The sequence below is a fragment of the Prinia subflava genome, assembly GCF_021018805.1.
Source record: "Prinia subflava isolate CZ2003 ecotype Zambia chromosome W unlocalized genomic scaffold, Cam_Psub_1.2 scaffold_41_NEW, whole genome shotgun sequence".
In the NCBI taxonomy this organism is placed as follows: domain Eukaryota; kingdom Metazoa; phylum Chordata; class Aves; order Passeriformes; family Cisticolidae; genus Prinia; species Prinia subflava.
In genome coordinates, this window is record NW_026960614.1 from 484,401 (window position 1) to 505,633 (window position 21,233).

The window sequence follows — 21,233 nt, forward strand, 5'->3', positions numbered from 1 at the left end:
CCCTATCCAGCCCTGGGAGCTACCTTGAAACCTGCTCCTCACAGAGCTCAGTGGTACAACAGTGCCTATCCCAGCTGTGCTGCTCCAAGCCCAGCACAATGTGCCTTTATAAACCAAACCAGTAGAGGTTTTGGAGTGCAGAGAGGGTGTGTCACTCCTGGCTGTGCCCTCACAACAAAACAGGGTCAGTGGGACCCTGTTGGGCTTGTCCTTTGAAGCTGGGACTATCAGTGGGATCGGAGACCGAGCAACGGAGATCAAACCAATATGGTTATAACACACCCTCTCCTCTTTATTCATGAAATGGCTGGTTATATACAGCAAGAATAGTTTACCGTAACAGGTGCATTTCTATTGGCAGTGAGCGTGGACAAATATGTAAACATTCACAGTTTAAGGCAGCCACCGCGTTTTCCCAGTAATTGTTCTATTCTATGGATACCTATACCTTAACCCAGCTTCCAGTGCCTTACAAGCTTATCTGGTTCTACGTAGGGTAAACGTTTGAGGCCTAGCAGGCCCAGGTCTGAGGCCTAGTCTGAGGCCTAGTTTGGGATAGCTCACATCTCACTCCACAGCACATTATGCCCACAATCTCTAAGAAACTCAGTTACAGTCCTTGGCTGCAGGATGCTCTTGGTCTGCCCTGTTATGTCCTAAGGGTCTGTTCACAGATTGTCGTGTACACTTGCCCACCCCAGTAATTCCAGATGTACCATCAGCTACAGGGCCCAACCTCACCAGACCACTGCAGCACACCAGGAGCAGCTCAACGCTGCTGGGTACAAAGCCAGAGGAGCCTGTTCGTGAACACTTTCCCATCATAGCAGAGCATCTACCTCATCTGGGCCCTGGAAGAGTGGGGCTCACACTGTTACCTTGCAAGTTTTAAAATCCAAAAGACATCACATTGTCTCCTCTTTGTCACCCTCTCAGTAACATAGGGCCAGAACAAGTTGAAGGATTTATATTTCAGAAAGCAGGACAGAGAGTCCTAAAGAAAAGTATCACATGGGGAGGCTGCAGCAGAGGTGGAGGCTCTGTTCACATCCTATTCCTTCCCCTAAAACTGACAGAAGCAGGCTGGAGGTCGAGCTGGTAGGAATTGTACTTTGTGGAGGGACCAAGGTCTGGAAATATTCCCTTGGCAAGGCCAGGGGATGCCATGTCCTGCTGACAGCTACACCAAGGGCTTTGAGGTACCTGTTCAAGCAAATGAAACAGATAAACAGCTGGGAAACATGGAAACTATGTGAGCCACCACCATCTCGGCAGAGCTCTAGCAAGCAGGTAGGTTTTATTTGGAAGAAATGCTATTGCAGAGTCCAGGGAAAATGGTATTGAAAAGTCCCTGATGTCAGATTTAGGGTTGCTTTCAACCTGAACAAATAATCTTGAAAGTATGGCTCAGGGAGTAACATAACCCCATGTTCCCATGTAACACATCACGTGCTAATGTGAGACACATTTATCACAGCAGCTCTGGAGCTCCACAGGCAAATTAACACTGGGCCTGGCAGCCCCCAGACTGGGCTGTGCAAGCAGCTTCTGCCTGCCTCGTGCTAGCTCACACACCAGAAAGCCCCTCTCATACACAGGCAGAGACATGAATTTGCTTACAGCTTTTCCAGAAGCTTTCTGCCCTCAGCACTATCATTCCTGAATTCCTGATCTGGAGCCAGGAAAGGCACCTCTGTCCCCTTGCCTGCAGTGAAGTTGCAGTGGTTGCATTGCCCCTGCAAATGTGCTGGCTGCTCATGGGCTCTGCTCACCTGTGCCGTGTCTAGAGCCCACATCAGCCAGACCATCTCCCACCACCCTCCCACAGGAGCAGGACCAGCCCACCCAGGGTATGATGCACAAGAGCCCTGAAAGCCACCAGTGTGTGGCAGAGTGGAGCCCCAGGCCAGTAGCAGCTGTACTGGGACCACCAGATTATTTTCCCCAAATGGAGCAAACATCTATGGACACTTAGGAGGTCAGCTTCATCTAGTATCCTACAGCTGGTCCCCTCAGCAGTCCTGTCCCCTCTCATGGAAGGTAAACAAAGCAGATATTTCTTGTGCTCTGTATAAAAATAAATGTATTTCTAAAGCCTGCTTGGCAGCAGATCATGGGTTTGGAGCTATCTCCTTAATAACCTCCTTCACCCTCCAGCTGCACCAGGTCCCCACAGCATAACTTTCCAGAGCTTCCAGATATATTAACCTTGACCTGTCTTTACTATCTGAAAAGTAGGCAAGTTATGAAACTAAGGGTACACTGGGTATGTGGAAAAATCATTACTTCCTCGTGGTCTTTATTTAGTGCCCTCATCATGACTTCCCATATGAGCAGTGCAGCAGCTGCTGAGCACAGGGTAGGGATTCACACCAGGGGTACAACAGTGCTACAGCAACCCCAGACCAGGGAAAGCACTCACCAAAATACCACTAAAACCCAGAGCACTGAACCTCAGTGCTTCTTTTCACACTGCTGTGCTTAAAAGGAGAGCGGTACATGCAGATGTTTTAGCTTGGAAATCACTTGAACACAAGTTTCTGTGGCTGTACCTTTACACCAGACTGTGGCATCTCCGAGGTGAACAGCCTGGTCAAGTGTCTCTTGTTTAGCCCCAGGAGAATCACGTACCCTGAGGACATGCACTGATCCAAACCCCATGTTAGCCTGACTCTGAGGCCACAGAATGGGATTTAGAAAGCAGAGGAAAAGTATGGACAGGCTGGAACTATTCCCCCTCCAAGTCATGTGCAGAGCATTGTTCTGCTGGAGAGAAGCAGGTGAAAACAGCAAGCACAGGCAGCTGGGGAGAGGGGTAAATGCAGAATGTGCCCATTCTTAAATAGCATAGAGAACCGTCAATAAGAGATGAAGAAAAATACAGCTATACTTCCAAAAACTAATCTCGCTCTAAGCAAGGGATCCCTGTCCCACCAGCCCTGGCAGGGTGTTCTCTAAATGTAGCTCCCTGATGGATTTGGCTACAGCTGGAGGGCAGAAGGCCAGGCCAGTGGCCTTCTCAGATATCAGGGTATTTGGCACAAAGACCCACTGGAATACAACCCTAACATTTACCTGACTCCAGTGTTGCCATGAGATTCTCCTAGCTAGCTAAGTGTTTCATATTAAGTAGAAGGTTTGTACCTTCTCACACTCTTTTCATATAAACACCAGCTATGCTCTATAAACATAGCCATTGTTATCACATTCCATGCTGGGACAAACAAGACTGTGTGACAGTCCCCTTGACCAATGTGGTTGAGAGGTGGGGATTCCATCCTCCAATCCACAGGTCCCATAGGAAGTGTATATAACTGAGTTTTTGTAAATAAACTGGGTCTTCTGCCCTGCATGCTCTGTCCACCCAGATCTGTCTCCCCGAGTCTCATTTTCTGGTTAGGCCTTGTGGTGATACTCCAGAGGTGCCAGTTCACCACTTGTCCCCTGAAAGCATCTTCTACTTTACAAAAACAGCCCTTGGACAGCTACACCTTCCATCCTTCAGAGATCTCAAACACTTGGGCCTCAGGGGCTTCCACACACCTCAAGTGGCACCAACACCAAGCAGTCACAGGGCTGACTGAAGGTCAGGGCCACATCTGCACCCTGCAGCATGGCTGGCTTTGGGATGGAAAGGGTACAGACCTAAGAAGTGCTACCCCACAAAAGCTGCTGCACCCACACAGCCCCTGTCTCCTGCTGGGCTCCTGCAATCACCCTGGGCTGGTTCATCCCAGTTCAGCCAAAAGCCCAAAGCAGCATCTCAGTGGTTTACGCAATAAATGGAACCAAAGCATTCAGGGAAGGGAGCTGAAGCACAGCTGATAAGCAAAGCACTTAGCACAGGCTATGTGTTAATGTCTCTGGGGAATATGTTTAAATGTGATAAAGCACCAAGGAAGAACTTGAAGTGTAGTCTCTAAACACAACCAGAGAAACTGTACCTACACTTTACTGATTATTCTGCCACTTAAGAAAGAAGATGAGGTTGGAGTTGTTAACCCTCTGCCCTACACACAGTTGCATATGGAAGAAAAAGAGCAATTGCTTTTGAGCAATTGCTTTTTGACTCTTCATTAGTTTTTTGGGGTTGTTTGTTTTTTTGTTTTGTTTTTTTTTTTCTCAGCAGACTGAGTACACAGCCCCATTCTGCCAGACACTGGCTACACCTGCCTGTTTCAGATCAGTCCTGGCAGCCCTGGTCTGTCACCTGAGTTACTATTCTCAGCATTCCTCTACGCAATGTCGCATGGTTTGCTATAAATACCTGGGAAACCCTTAAAAGAAGGGTCCTATTAGTCCCAAATGCAAAGTGACACTCAGGACTGCACTGGCACAATGCCCTGGGCAACAAACATTTGTAAAGCCCAAGAAAAAAAAGATATCTCTTGTAGGTAATTTTTGCTGGGAGGGCTGAAAATACCAGAGCTGTGCTCTCCCATTGCCAGGCTGGGGCACGTGTTAGTCTCATACTCTATAATTCAAAAATTAATCTGTTGATAAAATGAAAGCTTTTTTATTTAGAGCAAGAACAGCTCCAAGTTACTCAGGCGATTGCCAAAAACATTCCCTACGATCCTATTGCCACCATGTCTGAGCACATCCCAGTCATTACTAAATCTTCACAGTTCCCCAGGGAAGTAGGGACATGCTATTTATTGAAAAATCACTGTCGCAGCCCCACAAACACTTTCCCCAGGGATTGCTTTGGCACTCAGTGCAGAGCTCAGCGAAGGCTAACAAGGCACCACTGCCTCGAGTAAGGCTGAACACTTTAGGCAGAGTTTAGGCAACAAAATCCAAACCTTTCAAAACTAAACAAATCCTGTTCAGTAACTAACTCTGTGGCTGCATTAAGTTTTGTCCTTTGAAACTCCCCTATTATGTTCCCAGCTAAGCACTGGTCTGCCCACCTTCAGCAGCTGGATGCCCTCATACTCAGGTGCTCCCAGGTGCCAAAATGAGATTTCTTCCTGCTCTGGAGGATTCAGCCCCACCCTGAGCAGGCACTGTGATACCCCCACAGCTGCCCTGGGGTTCCCAGTAGTCTGCAGGATCAGACACCATGCTGTGACTTTGGCAGCAGCACTCCAACCTCAGCATCTGCTCAGAACACCCTGCAGCATTTTATATTACAGCACAGCATCAAATCTGTGAGTTCTTGCCCCAGTGGACATCCCCATAGGAAGATGAGAAAGAAAAAATTATATAGCTGGGACTATAATGGAAGGATGCTACAGCATTGGTCAGTCTTGTGGGCTGAAATTAAACATCTTCTTACATCAAATGATACCACAGAAGTCAGATTTTACTCACAATGGTGCCCTGCATAACACGTATGTGCATCCCACAAGCAAATCCTGAGCAGTTATGTGCTGTGCAAGCAGCTTCACGTGTGTGCCTTGTCCTGGGAAGCTGAGCAGGAAGCTGAGCAGCAAACTGTGCCTTTTCTCCCAAGTTTTGAGGAGGCTCTCTCTTACCAAGTCTCACGAGCACCCCTGGCTCCTGGTGTGCAGCAGCTCAGTTTGATGGCCACAGGAGTTGTGCCCCAGACACCCTCTCCCCAGGCACATCCACCCTCGGGGCTGTGTCTCACCAAGAGATGCAATGGCACTGCCACTGTACTGTGGTGTAGGGGTGTGAATACACCCTGGATATGCACAAAAACAGCTTCTAAGAGTGAGATAGGCTTTCAAAAATCCCAAAGAGCTGCTGATTGTCTTCAGCTGCTGGGCTAGAGGAATGAGGATGGGAAGACACCACAGAGCTGCATGCCATGGAGACATGTAAAATATGATCTCAAGATTCCTGTCAGTGTTAATGGAAATATTAACATTTTCCTATCACTGGTAAGGGTCAGCCCATCTGAACTAAAAGACAAACAGAGAAGAGGGACTAACCACAAACTTCCCACCAGAGCAGAGCAAACCATCTGGGTTTACACACTGGTCTCCCCTCTGCTTTGGGTTTCTCTGCTCACTGCAATAAACTTGCAGCAAGGAAGAGCATTGTCCCTCATTTTCAGCAAGCCTTGCTCAAATAACGGCTGAGCCCCAGCCTTCTCACAGCAGCAGATACAAAAACATTTACCATCCAATGCATTTTAAAAAATAAACGAGGCCACCACCACCACCACTCTGCTCCAGCACCAGTCTCCCACACTGGTTATCAGCCCATTTGCCATCAGGAGTCACAGCTGCAGATTGCTGAGGTTTAAGTCTGCATTCAAAGTTCTTATTCTGGCACAGGAGCCTTTTAGCAAAACCTTCCTCCCCATTTACCGGGCATACTCCCACAACACCTGGCAGCACATTCACTTTACCTGTGTGCCTGTGGAAAGCCATGGTCAGCAGCCCCAAGTCACCAGCAGCCCCTCGGGTAATGGAGTTCACAGTCTCTAGGCTGATAAGGAGCTGCCCCATTTGATAACATACATTTAAACGGAGGCTATTAATATGGACAGGACTCCTACCAGATATTCACTCCCCTCCCCAGAGATCACAACCTTAATCCCCCTTGGAAATTCTTACCATTTTAGGTGATCTTAGGGAGAAGAATAGGATCCTGAGACTTCTAGGTCTCTGCAGGCAACAGTCAAATACCTGCCCAGCTACTCAGCACCCAAATTAGTCCCAAAGGCAGAATGAACTCATGAACTTGACCCCATGCTGGTACTATTTGACTTTGGCTTTAGACTGAGATTGTGTCTCGTAACAGTCCTGAGCTAAATTACAGATCCAACATTAATGCTGCTCTGCCATGGCTGAAGGGAAGAGGTGGATCACAGCCTTGTGGGGGCCAGAGGGGCTGCAGCCCCAGGAGCCAGCAAGGGGCTGTCTTCTGGCCCAGAAAGGATGTGGCTGTACCCCAGGGGACTCAGCTGACAGCCACAGAAGTACCAGCTCATACATTCATGGGTGGGTTGGATTTGCTCTCAACATGGAGGTCATGCTGAAGTTTCACTGCCAGTAAAACTGCCATTCCTGGTCCTTCCCCAGCTTTTTCCTTAAGGAAGCTCACAGCATTAACTGCTCAAAGGGAGCAAATCCCTGAAGAGCAGCACTTAGAAAGATGGGTGTCATGATATGGGGCTTCTCTAGCATCTAGAGTGGCTTTAGAGACACTGGCTCATGCCTCTGTCCTCTTGACTCAGGTGTCCCCAAAGCTCTCAGGAAGATCCCAGCTCCATGGCTCCAGCCAACCTGTTTCCACCCAAGTCACAGCAGGAGGACAGGGAGCTCTGCAATGCACTTAGAGTTTGCACCATTAACCATTCTCATTCCTTTCTAGTTCCCTTCACAAAGCTGTGGCACCCTCCCACCCAGCAGTCATTTCCTACTTTCCCCAGAATGCCCAGGTATTCCCATCAGAAGCCCTTGCTCCCGTCCTTGGTGATGGAGCAGTGTCTCTGCGAGGTGCCAGAGGCTGCCACACCCCGACCAGAGGTGGCTGCAATCAGCAGCAGTTTGGCAGCTGCAGAGGGGTGTGGAGAGCAGGGATGGACACTTGAATGTCACAACATTTCATGTGCATACACACACACATACACGTGTGTGTTCACAGCACCCCAACAGGCTTGGGCTGGAGGAGAGAGGAGAGGGAGAAAGCTTGGCCAAGAAACAGGAGGAAGACCCAAACCTGTGGATGCCTATGGAGCTCCCTGGCACAGCTCACTCTGCAAAGCCCCTGCTGATCTCCCAGAGCAGACTTTAATTTGTTTGAATCTCTGGCCTCCTGGTCCAGCAGCAGGAATGGAACAACCTTACTGCTGCTCTTAGTTTCTTGCCGGGTTTTAGCCAGATAACTTTGGACAATTCCCCTTTTCTTCCCAAGCCCCTCCTCAACCACACAAGCCCAGGTTATTAAACACAGCGGTGGTGCAGGTGTAGCACAAGTGCCAAGGAGAGACATCAATGATCCATGAAACATGTCAAGGAGCAGACACCTCCATGAAAGAGAGGGTGCCCCAGAATGGAGCTGTGCCAGCCCTGCCTGAGCCCTTGTCTGTGCACCAGGCACCCACAGGTCCCAGAGGGAAGAGTACTACAAATACACCAGTGATTGCACAGCAGGGCATAGCAGGCTTGGTATGTCATGTTTTCCACATTAAACTTGTCCTGTAGGTTTTCCAGGGAGCTGCCCTGGACACACTGATCCCACCCAATGGGTCCTACTGCAGAGCAGCATGGCTAGGGCATAGTGTCATCTGCTCGGATAAACAAATGATTCACCTTGTGATTTCCAGAGTATTTTCTTGCCCTAAGAATCCTGCCAGAAAAGGTCTGAGTCTCTCAGCTTGCTCGCACATCCTGCTGTCATTCAACAGGCAGAAACTCCTAAAGAGAGCTGTTCTAATCCAGGCATTGATGAACTATTAGTCACTATCATCAAAGAAAGCAGCAGTAAATACCAGCAGCAGAGCACCTGTGCACCTCCTAAAGTAATGCTGTGCCTCCTGCTTCCATACATGCTTCTGGCAATGCACAATGCACCTGCACAGAAGAGCACACTGCCATTCACCAAGCTCCCCATAAAATGAGTCCCACATTGCTCCCTACCCTTCTTGTCCTGAGGGCAGATCAATTTTTTTTAAATTTTATTTTATATGTCTCAGGTTGCATGCATGTGTCTTCCCACAGCAGAGCATTCCTGCCCAACAGATCTCAGCTATAAACTTCCTTGGCTCTTCTGAGGCAGAAATAAAATAATTTTTAAAAAAAATGTTTCTTTGTTTGTTTTAGTATAAAGACAAAGTTTGCAGGAAGACCACCAATTAGAGAGTTTGGTTTGAGAGAAGAGAGGACGCAGGTACAGCTCTCTCCAAGGAAAAGATCTTTGCAGTTGTAGCTGATCCATCAGAGAGGCATAAGAGGCAGCAGTCCCCAATGCCACAGAAATGCTGGAGAAGTTTGGCACAAGGACTGATGCTGGGGGCTGATCCAGCTCTCCAAGCACTCAGTACCCAACATGCTTCCTGCTCCCAGCACTGGCAGCAGGCACTGCAGAGCAGTGTTTTGCAGATCATCTAGAGAGGATTGCCAGGGGATGATGGCCCCTGGTCCCCCCAGACAGAGACCCTGCATGACACAATCACACCTGAACCAGAGTAGGAATATTCCACCTTGTCCTTTCAAAACTGGACAGCTTCTCTTTGAAGTATCTCAAAAATGCTCTAGAAGTCTCAAATCCAGCTCTGTGTACAAGGATGTGCCTCGGCACCCCTGAAGCATCCCACAGGCACTCACAGGAACACAAGGCAGAGACAGCCAGGATGTACCCACATCCAGAGCAAAAGCAGCAAGGACATCACTGCAGTGACAGGGGAATGAACACCCCAGGCACCAGGTGAGCCCCTGGTGTTCTCGGGGAACCAGCTCAGAGGGACAGTAGAGAAGGAAAGCGGCAAGACATGGCAAAGGCACGATTCTTCCATGCTGAGCTCCAGCTCACAGCTGGGTCACAGTGGTGAGCTGAGCCTTTCAGTGCCAAGGGAAGCTTTTTGGATCAGCTGTGAAGGCAGGGGTAGAGGCACTGGGAACAGATTTATAAGGAAGCAGACACAGGGTGGGCAACATTCAGGAGCTCAGATATAGTGTGAGTAGAAACAAAAGGTGGAAAAGAAGACAGGATAAGAAGAGAAAAAAAAGGGATAAGGGTGTAGTAATAGGAAGGAATGGTCAAGAGACAACAGCTGGAAATAAAGGCACCTGAAAAAAAGCAAAACCAGGAAGAGGTATAAACCAAGTCTTTCCCCATCTGCCTCCATCCACAGGCTGGACTGTTTCCAGGACTATTCCCATGGCAGCTCCAAATTTATTTCCCTACTGCCATCTGCTCTGACTCCCCTCCACACATGCTCCCATCTGGCACTTCTTCCCATCACCTGTTGCTGACATGGCAGACCTCTCACTGCTGCTGAGAGCCAAGTGACACTGAGGATTGGGGTAGTGTCTGCACATAAATCAGGAGCTGTTTTGCAGTCCCAAAGCTTTGTTCAGCTCCTGTTCCCCATCCTGGCTATGGCAGTGTGGTGGAATGCAGGCATCCAACAGCCCCATGGCAGCACCAGACTCCAGAGAAGACTAGGGAGAGGAGAGGCTGCAGCAGGTGCTGAGCAGAGCTGCTTTTGAATCAACTTCAAAATGAAGTCAATTTCCTCCTATCCCTGCTCTTCTTTCTTGCATTACAGATAAGGTGCCAAGGCTGTATCTCCCAGCACCAAGGATGAGTGCCTGCTGTAGTCCCAACAGTTAGATTCAGACCTTCAGTGCAAACTCAAAAAGGGACAGCCCCAATAGGCTGAAGATTTTAAAAAAAATCTTAGAAAGACAGATGTCTTAGTCTTTAAATGCACTTGTGTCTTGGGTTGAAAAATGTAACCAAAAATGTGTATTCTATTTTCATCTGTTGAAGTCGGTTGGGAGATATTGTTCCTTATCTCTTGTAACTCTAGGGGTGGAAAGAGGGCAGATGCCTTCTTTTAATGGGACACCTGATAACACCAGATATGGCAGTGCCTTCTTATCTCTTCCTCCACCCATCCTCCTGTGAATGGGCCATTTAAGGCCTCTCACATGACTGATAACATTACCTCATTCCATTGTGAGATGCTCCACCCAGTGGGAGGAGCCAAAGCCTTTCCACCAGCATAAAACCAGCAATCCCAAACACCAAGATAGCCTGTTTCTACTGGATTCCCAGAGGAAGACTGGACCCTTTTCCTGAGGATCATCTCTACTCCAACGGAGCCACATCTGTCACTCCAGTAGGATTTATTTTGGACTGCTTCCAACACCCTGACCAACAGGGTGTCAGGTTTGTATTCTGACTCTGTCAGTGGTCCTTTGTACTATTGCATTTATTTATATTTTATTTTACTTTTTACCTTTTTTTGTTGTTTGTTTCTTCTTTCTCTATTAAATTGTATTTCTGACTTGAAGTCACACTGGTTTTGTTTTCAAACCAGTACAACTTGCTTAAACGTGAGCCATGTTTCTCTTCCCAGCTGTCTCCCATGTCCTGCTGTGAGTGTGCAGGTAGTGGACTGGGAGGCTCAGCAGGCTGCCCACAGCCCCCTTCATGAACTGCAAGATGAAGACGACAGGTGTGAACATGCCCATGAAGGTCATACAACCCTAAGGGGAGACAAAGACATCCTCTACTCCTCTTGGGAGACAGGTCCACATGTGCTGCCAAGAGTGGTCTGATTCAGAAGCCTCATAAGAGCACCAGGCCCATAATTGGGCTAAAAATCTTCAAATACTGCATTTACTTCTTCCTCCCCAGCAGCCCTACAACTGGGTCATGCACAGACCCAGCAGTACTGTGATGATTCTCAGTCACTTCTGCCAGGTGATGTGTCCTAAAAGGAGCCATGGGGCCAACCAGCTGCATCACAACTCAGTTATTCCCCAGCTTATTACCCCAAAGCTTCACACTTAGAGCAGTGGAGCTCCTTAAGGCCATCTTGACCAACTTTGGGTCTTTGTTCAAGTTTAGTTGCACTCATGTGCAGGGGGAATGACCAGTGGAGCCAACTGTGAGGCAAATATTTGCCAGTCACAGCTTTCCCCTCATGGCTTAGCCCTGGCTTCAGAGCTGAGAAAAGTAACTCAAGTCCCTGTCTGTGGAGGCAGATAAGCTTGCTAAGCCTCTCTCCTGGAGGGATGTCCCTTGAATGGGCCATGATAAGCTCATCTCAACCCTCCCTGGGAGAGATACCCCTTAGATGAGGCTGTCCTCCCTGGTCACAGCAAGATCCTATCATGCTCTAGATACCCATGTAGATTCTTTTTAACCCATTGGTCTTTCCTCTTTGGTACCACCCTCGCTTTCCCCCATAAAAACCCCAGTTTCTGCCCAGTTCAATAGGGAGCTGTTGTCCCTAGCCCCCTTTGCAGGGTGCTGGACTGTGGGCCCAATTTTCTGAGGCCTGAGAATTGCTGGCTTTCTCAAGGGAGAGTTTCCAACAGTTTCTCCTTTCTCAGGCAGCTTTGTGTAAACACTTTTTTTCCCCATAACATTTCTGGGTAAACAATATTCCTTTCCCATAACAACCTCTCTCCCAGGTGTTGTTTGTGTTACTTAGCCAATGGAGAGAGGTGTCCATCCTGTGGACTAATGGCATGTCTTTTTGGCGGAGCAGGCTATAAAAAGATGGAAAGGGATTGCAATAAAGGCCTTCTGATGTTTTCTACCTGCTGGAGTCAAGCATCTTTATTTTCGTGTCTAATTGCAACACTGGGTAATAAAGGCTACCCTGTGGAATTGCCACACAACACTCCTGTCTCTCTGTCTCTGAGTCAGCCTAGGATAATCTTGCAAGGCAGAGCTGAAATCACTGCTAAGAGCTGATCACCTGCAGCCACAGGCTGCACCCACCTTGCAGAGGTAACCCAGCGGCCAGAGGACTGCCTGAGACCCCTAGAGGGTTGTCTCTTGCGCGATCTCTCTCTCTGGGAAGGTTGCGACATTCCGGGTCGGAGCAACGGACCCCTGGCAGGCCGCCAATACCTGTCAAATACCACTGATCCAGCCAGGCAGCACGGTAGTCTTTCCCAGGACAGATGAGGTGTGAAGGAACAGGCACAGCAATGTAATCCTGCCATACCCACACAATAAATGCACATGTCAGGGCTTCACCAAGTAATGAGTGAGCCATCACTGAAATAATATTTCACAGTGTCCATCAGGCTCTCTGCACTTCTAATAGCTCCCAATTCCTTCTCATGGGCACAGCAGCTGGCTGGGCAATGCTCTGCCGCAGTGTGGTTCAACAGCACACTGTGGAGCTCATGGAAGGAAGTTCAGCTACTGGTTTGCTTCACTGCTTGAAAGCTGAGTCATTCCTTGGAAATCTACCCACTAGGAGTCAGAAATTAGCAGCTACCCAGACATCAGCTACAACACACATGCTCTCCAGCATCCCCTGACACCCTCCTGCGTTCATTCAGCAGGAACTGGCAGCAAGGAAGACTCACAAGGTGGATGCTGCAGGCTCTGCCCAAGCTCTTCCTCCAAAGCCTGGGAATGCTTTCCGTGTGATGTTTTCTAGCAAAATACCATGTTCCCAGGAAGCTTCTGGGCAGATGGTTCTGCAGACCTCCCTCCTCTGCCCACACAGGACAGTGGCCAAGCCAAATCCCCACACCAGCAGTGCTCTGTGGCACCAAGGAGCCTTGCTATTTCCCCTTACACATCTTGATTTTCAGGGGAGAAGAAAGGGCTGTTTGTGGACAGACTGTGATTCTGGCAAAACGTTCTCCAGAAATTCAGCATGTGAGAGACACTGAGGATAGAAAACTTCAGTTCTGGTGGTCAGAGAAGGGCAAAGCAAAAGCCTTTAGAAAAGGGCTGCCTGGCTAAGGGTGAAGACAGGCCACCTCTTTGATGAGGACATGCCCTTCCCAGCATTGGCATGCCGGTTGGGAAGACTCCCTAGCATCCAGCACACCATCAAAGCACTGCCCAAACTTGGCACCGGCCACAGGGCCATGCCCTCAGCACTGATTTAGAGCTGACAGAGCCAGAATTGGCACATGCTTTTAGCAAGAGAAGCAGCCCAATACCGTGGGCAGGACAGTCACCTCGAGCAAGATTAACATTTGGTTGTCTGCACCCTCAGTTGTTAGCCACAGCTGGTGGCTGAAAGGACCAAATCACCCTTGTTTTGTGGCCAGTTTAAAAATAACCTTTCCCAAAGCCCCACAGTGCATAACCCTGTGTCTGTGTCAGCTCCAGGAGCTGAAGGGGATCAGCTTGCAGGGCTGACAGGTATTTTTGGGCACTCTGACTAATTGTCAGGACAGATGCTGAGCATTCTTTACAAGGAAAACAAAGCTTCAAAGTCTCCTCCAGTGAGGCCTAAGGGGTTGGATTAATCACAAGAGTTATTTTCATAAACCTCTGCTTTAGGAAGGTTTGATTTAACTTCCAGCTTCAGATAAGTTGCAGTTTAAAATGGAAAAAGAGGTCAACTTCCTTGTACCCCAACACACCACAAAGACTGGGCCAGGCTGGGCCACATTGCACCAACAAGGGCAGGAGAAGTGGAAACTCTTCACCTTGGAGTGGCTTCAGATTCACAAGTGCTTCTTTGGCACCACATCAAGTATTTTGCCAGTTGGGTCCCTCTTCCTCCCTCCACTCTCAGGAGCAAGAGCTCCCAGCTCAAAGGCTCCAGAGACTTGATGTCCTGCAGCCCAATGTGAAGTGCTCCTCGAAGGCCACATCCCCTGACAGGAGCAGTCTTGCAAGTTTATTCACCATTAAAAAGACTTTGTTCTAAAAGCAACCTGTTTTGAGTGGGTTTCTTTGTTGCAGTTCTTTGCTGCTTCTTTCACCAACCTGAGCACCTCAGCAGCCCTTCACTCACATGTCAGTTTAAGGCAGCACTCATCCAGTTCACTTTCTCCAAGACAGCAAATAAAGCAACTGTGTGCAACATCTCTACAGCATCCTGGGGCACACAAGCCAGAGCAGCCCATGTTTCTCCAACACTTTGCTCTCCCTTTCAGCCCAGATCATCTTTGGGATGTTTTAAGCCCCACTGCTGTCTCAGCCCATGCTGTTGGCCCACAGACTTGTGCTTTCCCCTTTCTCTGGCATATATCAAATCTTGCTCTTCTCATTCAGCATATACACTGCACCAGAAGCACACACATCTCAAGATGACAAGAGCTCTCTGAAGTCTCCACCAGTGTTCTCTGTACATTTTCCCCTGAGCTGCAGAGCAATTTCCACTGAGGATATGTGTTGTCAATTCAATTTCTAATAATGGCATTAAAATGTATGAGCCATTTCTCTGGAGTCAGGGATAATATTTTCAAAGTGCCTGTGTGATACAGGAATGCAAATCTCATTTTTCATAAAGTGATAAGGATCCTGAGTCTCTTTGGAAATGTCAGATCAGAGCTGGGCAAGGACTACACAGGAAAGCTTTACCTGTGGGGTCAGTTAGAAAACACAGATTCAAATGTCAAAAAAAAGGAACAAATATCTTTAAATCTTTCATTAGGGTTAGGTTTCAATTGCAGCCAAAACCAGAGTCCCAGCCCAGAATGGTTTTCAGAGGCCTGCCCTGGTTTGTGGTATCCCAGCTGAGTGTCATTATCTGCAGGATAGAGGCTGTTTTGGAGAGGGAAGCAGGGGAATTCTCCTCCCCAATACACTCCCACTTTTTGGTAACCTAGCAAAATTTGAGGTCTTATAGTCTCTTGGAAATGTTAAGACCAGTAGACTAATACTTGGTAAGAGACAGCTCAGGCCAAAGGAGCGTGGGGAGGTGAGGTTACTGAAACTGCTAAATTTAACACCTTCATACACCTCCTCCACAAGGCCAGGGCATTCAGAGCCAAGGGAAGGTCTCCTCTCCCATGCTCCTCCAAGGGTCTCACAGCAGCTCTGCATGTTACAGCATTTCTACCAGTGCTGACTCTTGGAGCAATGAGCAAAGTCTGTGTGTGGGTACATTCATTAAACACAAACTTTGGAATAAGAAAAGTGAGATACTTAGAAGAGTGTTTGATTTTAAACATAGAAATAAACCAACTGGAGTCGGTAAAAGCACTTGTGTGTTTGATTAAGCCATCCCCTGCTCTGGGGCTAGATTCAGGCCCAAAAAATTATTTTGTTTTCTTTTTGACATAGCAGAGAGACAATAAATTCAGGGACAATGAGCAACACAGTCTGCAAAGAGAAACAGCCCTTCTCAATACAACCACTGCAAGCTCTGCTACTACTGCCCACATCCAGCTATTAGAGGATGGGCTCCATGTGACAGAAAAGCAGTGCGAATTGCACACAAATGCCAGAGAAAACTGTCATAAAGCTAAATCATATGTGAAAGAGTGTCTTGCTTTCTTTTAAAACCAGCTTGTGCAGCTGCATTTCATGAGAGCCAACAAGCACTGTGTCCCTCTGGGAATGCTGCAGGACAATGGGGAAAGGGTGAGGTTTCCAAATCATGGAGGGCTTTTCCTGCAACAGCAAGGACTCTGCTGTCCTTTTGGTAAAGTTATACCCCTTGAGACAAATTCTCAGCTGTGCTAGAAGGAAGCCTGGTAGGAAGCCTTGCCTGCTCTGTGCCAGTGCTGAGCAAGGTTAAGCTTGGTCCTGGCTCTGGAAAGAACAGTGGTGGGTTTAGTCACCCAGAGACAGCCAAAAGGCAAACACCTTGATACCAAGAAGGTGAAACACTGGGGGAGGAGACTGGGAAGACCTGAAGGGATGCTTGCCCTGCTCCCAAATGTTAACATCCAGTGCTGCACCCCACAGAAAAGAGGTGACACAAAGGAACCTCAGACACAGCATGCAAACAATTCACATCAGACAAGCAGTGTCTCATCTCCAAAGATATGCTGAAAACAGAAGATAAAATGCTCCATGTGGCATTTGTAGGTTTTAAAGTTTTTTAGCATCATGCCCAGCTCAGTTATGGGCAGTTTGGGGCCATGATAGCTGGGGCACAGGGCTGTGCTATGCAGCAGGGTCACATGGAATCAACCCCAGCCACTGGGACAGCCCAGGCACACCAGAGTACTGCCCACGTTGCAGCTATAAAAGGTGAACTCATGTCTGTCTCACCCAGATCTCACTCAGCTGTAAGTCCTCAAATGAAAATCACCTTCTTTCAAATGCCAGACTGCTCCAAGAACCAGGCTTTCCTGAAGCCTCTCCCTGAAGCTGATGGCTGAATGCAGTGGTGGCACTGAGAGCTGCCTGTGATGCTGAGGGGCTTGGTCATGTCACCAAAGCATTTCCCTCATGGCTCCAGGAAGGAGCTGGAAAAAATCCACCCACAGTCCTGGAAGGGACTTGCAAGAACACATAATTTACTGATGTCTCATGATTGTAAAATTATAATAAAAGACTTCCCAAATACAAAATACCCCTGCTGAAACCAATCCATCCCTTGTTTCAGAAAGCTATGAAGTTAGTCCAAAAAAGGATCATGTTTTTTCATCATGTGAGTAGGTTCACAGATCACTTTTCAGGGGCTCAGCTTTTGTTTGCATTTGTGCTGTTGATAATTGTTCCCTGTTTTCACTCACTGGTAATTATGTCTTAAAAGATTTCCTGAAATCTGTCAGTGGGCTCCTGGTAAGCGGTTCATGCACTGCTTCATCAAGACAGCTGCCAGGTGATGTTCTCATGTATTTCTACACAACTTCATGTATTTGAAAATTCAACAACGGGGAGCAAAACCCAAGCAGAAACCACTGCCACAGCTTTGTCAGCCTCCCCCCTGCAACACCATGGTGCAGAGGGACAGGCAGTACTTCCTCCTACAGACAGAGCTTTTCAGCTAAAAGTTGTCCTTCTTCAGAAAATGTGAGTCCATTGAGTGAAGTGCATCTGGAAACATCTCTGTCCTAGCAGAGAAATGTGCAGGATGATACAGGAGCCCTTCCTGGGCTGCCAAGAGACTGAGTGCAGCACAGCCTCCTTATCCTGCCTTTCTCAGGCACAGCTGGCACTACACGAGAGCCCCCTCCAGCCCCAGTCGCCATCATCCCAGAAATGACATCTCTGCTCCCACAGTGCCCTGGCAGAAGGTGACTCCAAAAGTCCAGTCCTGACCTGCTTAAACTGGGGACACCTCAGGGCAAAATAATGCCAGAGTCCAAATTATTAATCTCCTGCCCCAGGTATATTGTGGAAGAGGGTGAGGTTTTTCCAAGCTCTTGCTCCAGTCCCTGGAACAGCAGCAGGGAGAGGCTTGGCCTGTCAGTACTCCTGTCTAACCAGCTGCTTAGAACCAACCCTTACCTGCAAGTCAAGCATTTCAGTTTCCCCACAATCCTTTCACAAGGACAAGTTTCCAGGATAGGGGAGATGGCAAAGAAGGCCACCTTTGCAGCATCTGAACCCACCCCCAAGGCTCTCCAGCCCACAGTCCCACGAGGAATATAATTGCCATACTTCCAGGAATTGTAAAAGCCCTGTCTCAGCTGCCAGCTTCACACACCATCCCCTGCACAATTTCATTTACAAGGCAAAAGATGTTTGGCAAAACAGCTCACATGGCATCCAAATGTTGGTGGAGCAGACAGCATTCCGGGCACTGCCTCCCTTTCCATCCGGCTGCTCCGGCTCAGGCACTGATGCTGCTCCAAGGATGAGTTCATCGCTATTTCAGGTTGAATTTGCACTTGGCAATCTCCCTGGTAACCAAAACAAGTTACTCCTTGGTTTATAAAAGATTTATTGGTTGTTTGGTTCAGTGTCTAGTGGAGCACATAGAGACTTCCCCCCCACTAGAGCACCGGCACAGGCTAGGGGGAGAGCTGGGAGGGCAGGACGTGTTCACAGTGCTCCGGAGATGGGCAGTGTGAGCCCTGCAGGGCAGAGGGAAAGCTGCTTTTGTGCTCACCCCAAAGACATGGAACTGCGGAAAGGAAATGTGAGGCATGGCTGTCACCACACACACCACAGGTGAGCCTTTATGGCAGCCTCCTACCACTCCAAACAAGTGTTACAGCCTCTCCAGCACATCAAGAGTAACCACAGGGATGCTGTTTGCAATCCTCTCCAGCCAAAAATCAGCAAATCTTTCCCCAAACAGGAATGGTGTGTCCTCCACTCACTGCAGGAAACCCATCCTAACACAGGGACAGATCCAGAGTCGAAGTTTCCACCTTCAGCTATAAATCATTAAGGTGATAATGGCATAAGAGAGAAGGGAATATTATGGCAAGGTGTGGATGACATGTTCTGGCATCCACCAAAGCAAATCCAGACAGAATTTAATAGATTTGCATCCCTACTGAGTGCCCTTGTGCTGCTGTAAGGTGAACGTGGGCTGCTCTCCAGTACTGATCCCATACTGTCATCCTGGCCATTTCCAGTTGGAAAATAAGTTCTACATCAATTGGCATTCACCTGGCAGGCTGTCCCCTGGGGAAGCATGACTGGCTTTCAATGGGTAGAGCATGGGTAGACAGGAAAATATATTTGCATGTGTTGAGTGAAATACATAGATCTGTGTATTTTTAAAGTGAGATGAGACCAGGGACAGAGAGAGGGAAATCCTTGTACCCTGGGCTGTTCATTAGTGCCTCTCCACAGTACTGTCAGAAGCAAGATCACATCAGGACAATGCTTAGAGATCACCAGGGAATTTTTAAGTGGAAGTAAAGCCACTCAGTCTCCAGATTACTATCTCAAATTACTCAATCCAGATGAGGACCACACACCTGTGTTCTGGAGGTGCTGTCTGTGTTTGCATTCCCTCAAACCACTGGCTGCCCTGTGGTTAATGCTGTACCAAAGAGCAGGACACGGTGCCAGGCCCCTGGAATGCTCTCAGGACCCTGACACTGCCTCTGTGGGCTCTTCAACTGAATAGGCATCAGTCAGAAACTCATCAAACTCATCCACTGGATGAAGTAAGTCAAGCTAGAAAAATCTCTGTAGCACACAGCCAGAGCATTGTGAGTGCACACAGCTGTCCCAAGGCAGCAGTTTCCTGGGATGCTGCAGCCCTGGGGATGACACACCTACCAGGAATTTAAAAGAGCTCTTTGCTATCTTAGTGCAATGAGATGAAGGGAAAACCGAGAGGCACAGAATGAAGTGGAAAAGGCTCAAGAGTCCAAAAACGAGACAATAAGACAGAAGCTGGAAAGGGAGGCAGGCAGTGCCTCAGAAGTGACTAATTCCAAACCTTTGCTCCAGTGTTTATTATAGAAAAGAACAGAACAGATAAGAAAGGCTGATGGTAACAACTGCCAGGGGCAGCCAGTCCCAAGGTAAACAAACAGCAAATGCCTTGGGAGCAGCCCAAGTCCAGATGGTTCCCACATCTTGGGGCATTTCTTTAAAAGAAAGGACATTATTTTCTCCCACCCCAGCATCCTCCCAGCAGTGGGGGGCATATATTTAGGGTAGTGTCATAGTTAAAGGGATCTTTGGTCAGAGACCACTGGAAGCACATAAAAACTGAATATTCCCATACGAAGGCTCTGAGGAAGATCTGGGAGCCAACTCCCTGCAGGAAAGTCAACTAACAACCACTGTGGACTGGACCAGTCATGGCTTTAGTGTGATGAACCATTTTTACTTTTCTTAGCACAAGAAGAAAGGCATGTCCATCACTGGTTTGTATGAGAGAGTTTTGGAGGACTGAGTGGATTTTTTGCTCTATCCAAGTAAAAAAGCAAGAGCAATTCTTGCTCTGCCAGAAGCTCTGAACTCCTCTGCAGCTGCGAGCTAGTGTTGAGACACTAATTTTGAAGATTTTAGAAAAGCTAAGGTTATAGTTAGCAATAGATGTTGCTGATTTAGCTGAAATGAATAGATAAGCTTTGCTGAAAACAGTTAAAAATTAGAGGATGGTTAAAAGAAACCGGATTTAAGATAAGCTACACTGGGTCTAATAACTCATTGCTTGTCAAACAGAGAAACTAATCAATACAACACCAGACCTCCTGTTTCCAGAAACCCACTGAAATAGTCCTGGAAAACAGGAAACAGGGAGTTCTACCATCCATCAATCACATCTGCATTGAAAAGGTTGAAAGTTTAGAACGAGGGAGACTCGTTTTACTTCCTCCTTTTGGTGACCATTCCTCACAAAAGGACCACCGACCCATTTCAGGGAACAAACTATGCATGCTTAATAGCCTTTTTGTCAATTAGCATATGAAGCAGAGAAGAGGAAGTGACAGGGGTATGAATATGCATTTCTATTTTGTGTATTCAACATTTTTGTAAATAAAAGGCTTTGCAATTACCTGTGATTTTTGCAGTGCGCATTAGGGAGCTATCCCACGCGCTGCCGGCAATAAACATACACTTTCTAACTTTAACTGTTAGAGAGTCTTTTGTCCATCACAGTTGGATATTGATATTAGATCGATATTCATATTTTAATAAATCAGTGTAACACAAGAACCCTCACACCCTGGGACATCTGCTGCAGTGCTAAAGGAACCTTGAAGCAAAATAGGTGGATTGTAGATCCCTGTACCAGCTGTGCCTCCCTGCAGGAGTCCCTTGGCATATGGAGCACAAGCAATTTCTTGTGAACAGGGGTCTTTTAAACCCATCATTTCAGCAGACAGACACTGTTATGAACAAATTTCCCAGTCCTGGAGGGGGCTGGGCTATCCCTGTCCTAGCCCCATAGCGAGATAGTCACACCATCCCCCCAGAGGAAAACACAGAGCACGCATTAGCATATTAAAAGAGCTCTGAGAATGCAACCCCCCTCCTCCCAATTTGTGCCGTCT

The 21,233-nt window shown here is 47.9% G+C and overlaps 1 protein-coding gene across 3 annotated transcripts in view; it reads right to left on the minus strand.

Moving 5' to 3' along the window:
* Window positions 1-18,154, minus strand: part of LOC134565243 (four and a half LIM domains protein 1-like) — a 36,455-nt gene extending 18,301 nt beyond the window's left edge. For 2 of the 3 annotated variants that reach the window (XM_063424741.1, XM_063424740.1), the window contains exon 1: window positions 6,323-6,344. In XM_063424741.1, the coding sequence (XP_063280811.1) occupies window positions 6,323-6,344 (22 nt within the window). Of the gene's footprint in view, window positions 1-6,322; window positions 6,345-18,023 lie in introns of those variants that run through there. The other variant, XM_063424739.1, reaches the window with a different exon arrangement.
* Between the last annotated feature and the right edge of the window lie 3,079 nt (window positions 18,155-21,233).